Source organism: Phasianus colchicus, chromosome 12 (assembly GCF_987193195.1).
Source record: "Phasianus colchicus chromosome 12, bPhaCol1.hap1.1, whole genome shotgun sequence".
Taxonomy (NCBI): Eukaryota; Metazoa; Chordata; class Aves; order Galliformes; family Phasianidae; genus Phasianus; species Phasianus colchicus.
The window spans coordinates 19,482,238-19,488,237 of record NC_143447.1 but is presented as its reverse complement, the minus strand read 5'-3'; the positions used below and the strand labels follow the sequence as shown (position 1 = coordinate 19,488,237).

Sequence of the window (6,000 nt, the reverse complement as noted above, 5' to 3'; positions counted from 1 at the left end):
TACCAAACCCATTTCAAACAGATGTTTTGTGGATGTCCACACTCCCCAGACAGCCAACAGCTCCTCCTCCAGCCCTCGGAACAGCCTGCTGGTCAGCCGTACAATAGCAAAACTAACAGTTCAAAAATACTCTGGAGCCATGAAATATACAATACATTCAATAACAAAAAAATAGAGATATAAAATACTCGCTTTAAGGCTGTGTACAGTTTAACTGAAGATTAATTTGAGGACATTAAACGAGAGAAATGTGTGAAGGGAATTCCTTAACGTTTCTGCGCGGGAGGGAGGAAGGCAACAACAAACATCCCAAAAGATTTTGTTGCTTTTTAGCACAATATGACCCTGATGGGTGGGAGCCCAAAGCTCTGTCCCACGACCCAGCAGCTCACGGTGCGCCCTGCGCCGAGCGCCGCTCCTCCAACGTCCTGCACACCCACATGGAAACCACCTCTGCATGGCCGTCGTTGTACTGCACGATGAACGGGTGGCCCTGCAAATGGGACAGGAAGGGTTAGCCAACAGACACAGCTCTCCCTGAGAGAGTTTATCTCATTCACGTTTTAGAAAAAATACGTTGGAAAATCCTGTGGTTGCAATGAAAATGGGATTCCAATCAGTGAACTTTCAGTTGGATGTATATTATTCATCATTTATATAGAAAAGAGGAGGCTGGAGGACTCCAAACTCTTCACTGAAGTACTGACCCACATGTTTGTAAAGGTCCACAATCTCTTAATTTTCTCCCTTTAATAGCCCCTTTGTGTGACTCTAACATAATATCACAACCCAACCCAACCCAACCTGAACTAACTCAATGCAACATAACCCAACCCAACCCAACCCAACCCAACCCAACACAACCCAACCCAACCTGAACTAACTCAATGCAACATAACCCAACACAACACAACCCAACACAACTCAACCCAATCCAACCTGAACTAACTCAATCCAACATAACCCAACTCAACCCAACATAACCCAACCCAACCCAACACAATCCAACATAATCCAACCCAACCCAGCACAACCCAACCCAACCCAACACAACCCAACATAAGCCAACCCAATCCAACATCATCCAACCTAACCCAATCCGACTCAACTCAACCTAATGCAACCCAACCCAACATAATCCAATCCAACCCTCTGTCTAAAGGAAATTGTCCAACTGGATTACACTCCAAAATGCTTCCCCTGCATAGGGGCATGGTCTGAATCATGCCACCATGAACACACACACACATGAACACAATGCCATGTACACATATATTTGCACCTTTGACCTGAGTCAGTACAAACCCCACACCTTACCCTGTGTGCACCCCTCACTCTTAGGGTTGTATGAATCACACAGAAAATGCCACGTCCCTCCAAGTGTTACGTTGCAGCTGCAGCAGGACGTGAGTGGCATGTGGCCTCTGGAGCCATCACTTGACATAGAAACTGAAAGCTCACCTATGCATAACTCCAATAGGCCTTCATGAGAAGCCACTGCGGGAACTAACGTATGATGGAAAGAGGGATGGCTGTACAACACACTGCCCCATGGAATCGTAGGGCTGCTACAGGCTGAGACACCTCAGAAAATCAGAACAGGAATACAGCGTGCAGTTTCAGCAGCCAGCTTAGGCAGCTCAATCTGGCCCCATTCCTAGAGATGGGAACATGCCATCTTCGGATGAATCTCAAATGAAGTATAAAAATCCACAGGAAACCAAGTACCGCAATTACATAAATGGCTGAAAGAAAGCAATCGCCAGGAGAAACCATCACAGATGATGAAAACCTCTCCTCCAAATCACTCAAAAGCAGCTCGGTTTTTGCAACACTAAACTTCACAGCTCTTGCAAACAGCGCCTGAAAGTAACCAGTGTTGATGTGGGGACCCTCGGGGACGGTGATGCAGTGCTGGCACAGCGGCGTTGGGCGCACTGTGCCTGGGATGCTGGGGTCAACAGAGCAGGATGGCACTGAGTGGAGCCATGAGGCAGCACCGGGCTGAACACAGCACCATAAATCCTGGCAGTGCCAGCTCAAAGCAATAAAACACTCTGCAGGCCAGGGCCAGAGAACAGAGGAGCTGCAGGGATAAAATACGTCATGATCTACACGATGGAGGGAGGAAGCGCGAGATGCTTCGACCCTCTGGGATGGCTGCATCCATGGGATGCCCTTCCATGGGCTTTGGGCAAAGGCAGTGCAAGGAATGGGCAATGCACAAGGCAGGGTGACCTCCACACACACACAGCAGAGCCCAGCCCAAATCCTTCATCCATCTCAGCTCTATGGGGTCCAGAGCTGCCTGGGTTAGCAGAGGTGCTGCAGGGCTCACTGCCTTGCAGAAGGACACCAGGATTGCTCTGTGCAATCCCTGGACAAGCAGGGCTGGCAGTCACTTGGTCTTTCTCTATTCTCACATCACAACCTCTTCTGTGCCATCCCAGTGGTACAAATGGGACTCCTCCACTGTGCAAATGGAGAAAGAACACAGTCAGAGGCAAGACTTTGCCAATGGACACATAAAGGTGAACTCAGTTATTGCTGGGAGACAGTTGTTCCCTTCAACTTCAGGAACTCATTCCCACAATGATGCACAGAACAAACATGGAGACACAAGAGCTTCCCGAAGTGAAGTCAGCTGCAGGAACTCGCTCTCCCTGCTCAGACTGTCAGTGCTTCCCACCAGGCTCAAGCCACAAGCACCGACCTTTATCTCAGGCCTCTGGAACTGAGCATCGCTCTCTGCCATTGCAATCGATCTTTCTAAATTTGCTCTTTGTAACTGCTGCAGAAATGGATATTTTCTTCCCCCAGTCCTCAATCTTTTTTTTCCTTTTTTATATTTCTTTTTGGGGAAGCAAATCGCTTCCTTTCAGCCGTTCTGGGCTGCGGAGAACAACTTCACATTTGTCAGAGCTCTGAATTTTGCACCCACGTGGACACACGTGAGCTCTGCTTGGGAAATGGCCACCGAGGAGCATCCCAGGGGTACCACAGCCCATCTGAGAGTCTGATGATGGCAGCAGCCAGCTCGATGCTACAGCAGAAGATGGATGAGCTTAAAATGATGCATTTGAGTACACAGATGCTCGCGGCACTGAGCATATGGACAATGTCTCTTCCCTCCCAACACCTGGCTATCAGAAATCTTTAGCTTTGGTCTTGAATGTCTAACATCAGGAACAATGCTACAGAAAGGCCACAAGTTATTTTGTATCCCCTCCTGCACACGCCCTGTGGGTTTAGTAAACAAACGCATTGTGAAATATTGCTGTTCTTTGAAATATTCCTTAATTCTGCCCATGGAAACCATTTGGAAGGAGCACAACCTGCACCCAAGGGACAGGATCCTGCAGATATTCCATGTACTTTCCAGCGTGACCTTCACAAAGCTGCAGAATCTCCCCCAGCATACGGTAAAAAGGGAATACATGGCTTCTGCTGCCTCACTGAGTGCTGAAAGAATCGGTGTGTTTTGCACAGCACCGTGGCATGGTGGGTGCAGAAGTGCACAGTAAGGTAAAGGCTTATTCTAAGCAACACAGCCTAGAGGTACCCGTCTGGCCCCTTAAACAAAAAAGCAGCCAAGGACACCAGTGAGAACTAGGGAGAAACAACGGAGCCCACAGACAAGGAAGAGCAGATGCATTGGGGCAATTAAAACGAAGCTATTAAAGACAGTCCGCTTCTCCCATGAATCTCCTTTACGATGGAGAGACTCCCTGCAGAGGAAGGCATCTCATGCCTGGTATATCCATGCAGTTCAGCTACTTCTAACATGCAGGGGAAGAATGCAGGCTGCGAGGTGTTTAAGATGTCAGTGAGCCATGTTGCTCACAGCCTCTGCTTTGTTTTCTGGGGTTACTCCATGGAGAACCCCACATTTTACACACTTTTCTTCCTAGAAAGAAGTTTAACTTGAAACCACTGTTTGGGTTTCTCTTGTTTTCCACTGCTCCAGAGAGGAATTTTCTCAGACTACAGTGCCAGTGGGCAGCCCCCAGTGTGCTCAGGTCAGGCACTGAGAACTAGGAGGGTGCACCAGGTCCATGCACAGCCTCAAATCAGCGCTGCTCCTGATACCCGGCCTCGTTCAGCAGCACCTTGCTGCTGCATCACACCTGCAACAAATGCACACAAAGAACAGTACAGAATTGTGGACAATGCATGAGCCCATCAGACCTGCCTTAGGCCCACTTGCAGCAACGTTTCATTGAATCACAGAATCACTAAGGTTGGAAAAGACCTCTGAGAAGACCAAACCTAACCCAATCCCACTGACCATGTCCCCAGGTGCCACATCTCCTTGGTTCTGGAGCACCCCTGGGATGGGGACCCACCACTCCCTGGGCAGCTGTGCTGTGCAGCACTGCTCTGAGAACGCATTTTTCCTAATATCCAACCTGAAATTATTGGCACGTTTTTATTGGCATGCTGTGCTCGTGCTCAGTCTTCTCCCCATACTTTGCACAAGTGCCCATGTGCATCAGGGTGGCTGGAACAAGATGATCCTAGAGGTCCCTCTCCCAACCCATTCTATGATTCTATCAACCCTCAGCACTGAACCCACGTGGCAACCAGCACAGCCAGGAGGCCCAGGCAGCAGGAAACACACCGAAAAGCCCCCAGAATGCCATCCCCCCCAGCTGGGGTCTGGCACGGCATGCAGCCACTGCTGTGAGAGGGGAAGCAGAGGAGCAGGAAAGGTCAGGCAGGACAGGGCTGCAGTGAGTGTCAGCCCACTTAATTTTGTGTGTCAACGCTGAAAATTAGATAAACAATGACAAACCAGGCTTTTTAAATGAACTTGTCTCATCTCGTTCCTTTGATAAAGGCTACGTTCCCTGCGCTGCAGTGTCCCACCAGACAGGTTAACTCTTTCCAAGGGAAGCGCCGCGCAGAGGGGGAGAGAAAGCATTTAAATATCTGACATGAAATTAAAAGGGCAGTGCCCCCCTGAGCACACAGCCCTGGTAATTCCAACCCATTGCCCACGCACCATCAATCATTTAGCCCAGTCAATTAAATGGCCATTATTCAAGGGGAAAAGTTCCGTGGTTTCAGCCACACTTCGCAGTCCCACAGAGGGGCTCCTCTGCTACACGACGTGTTTGGATGGCACAGGGATGGGCACACCACCATGGCCCTCCAGCCAGCCCAGAGGTCTTCCCAAGCACAAAGCACACAGCACAATCCTTCCAGAGCTCTCTTTTAAAGGACCCCCCCTCCCCCCAAGGACTATGCAGTGAAAGGACTGTGCCCCATTTATTACAAAGAAGTGCCAACAAATTACGCATTTCCTTTAAAAAACTGAATTGGGCATCACACGCACACACAAAAAACCACAATAAAAAGATCCCAACTGTTGCAGACACGGACTATCAAGACGATGGCAGTGCCCTTAGACAGCATTTCAAATACAGTTTATTAGCGTGTGATATGAAAAGGGTATTTTTATTGCATGATATAATGCAATGGGACCTTGGGCGCTCTGCAGAAGGACCTTGCACTCAGAAGTGTAATGAACCCATAGTCCAAAAAACATTATACTGTACATTAACCTATCATTAATGGCACATTAGGGCTAGGGGCACTGCACGCTTGCTGGTCAGGGCTCCATCAGGACAGTATGGAGGAAACCACAGTCTTCACAGGCTTAAAACAAATAGAGAAAATAAATATTACTGATGGCTACAGGCTGCTTTAAGGGAAGCTCACTCTCTGCTTAACATGCGACTCCGATGCCATTTTATAAGGGGGAGGGAGAAGACAATGCAGCAGTTTATTAGGCAATATTAGGAACAGCATGGCACTGCCTTGCAGCACTGGGTGTCTCTGCGGTGCATCGGATGCCTCAACACAGAGATTTTTCCTGCACAAAGCACAAGAACTGGGGCATCTTTTAAGAATAAAATGGAATCTGGACATCTCTGCTCCTCCTGCCATCCCCACATCCCTGACAAAGCACTGTTAAACATGACCCAAACACGGCAC

The 6,000-nt window shown here is 48.8% G+C and overlaps 1 protein-coding gene across 3 annotated transcripts in view; it reads right to left on the bottom strand.

Moving 5' to 3' along the window:
- Positions 1 to 244: 244 nt before the first annotated feature.
- MAP2K5 (mitogen-activated protein kinase kinase 5) overlaps positions 245 to 6,000 on the bottom strand; it is a 111,254-nt gene continuing 105,498 nt past the window's right edge. For all 3 annotated transcript variants that reach the window (XM_031587880.2, XM_090149180.1, XM_031587879.2), the window contains one exon: positions 245 to 493. In XM_031587880.2, coding sequence (XP_031443740.2) covers positions 389 to 493 — 105 coding nt within the window. In that variant the 3' untranslated portion in view covers positions 245 to 388. The remainder of the gene's footprint in view (positions 494 to 6,000) is intronic.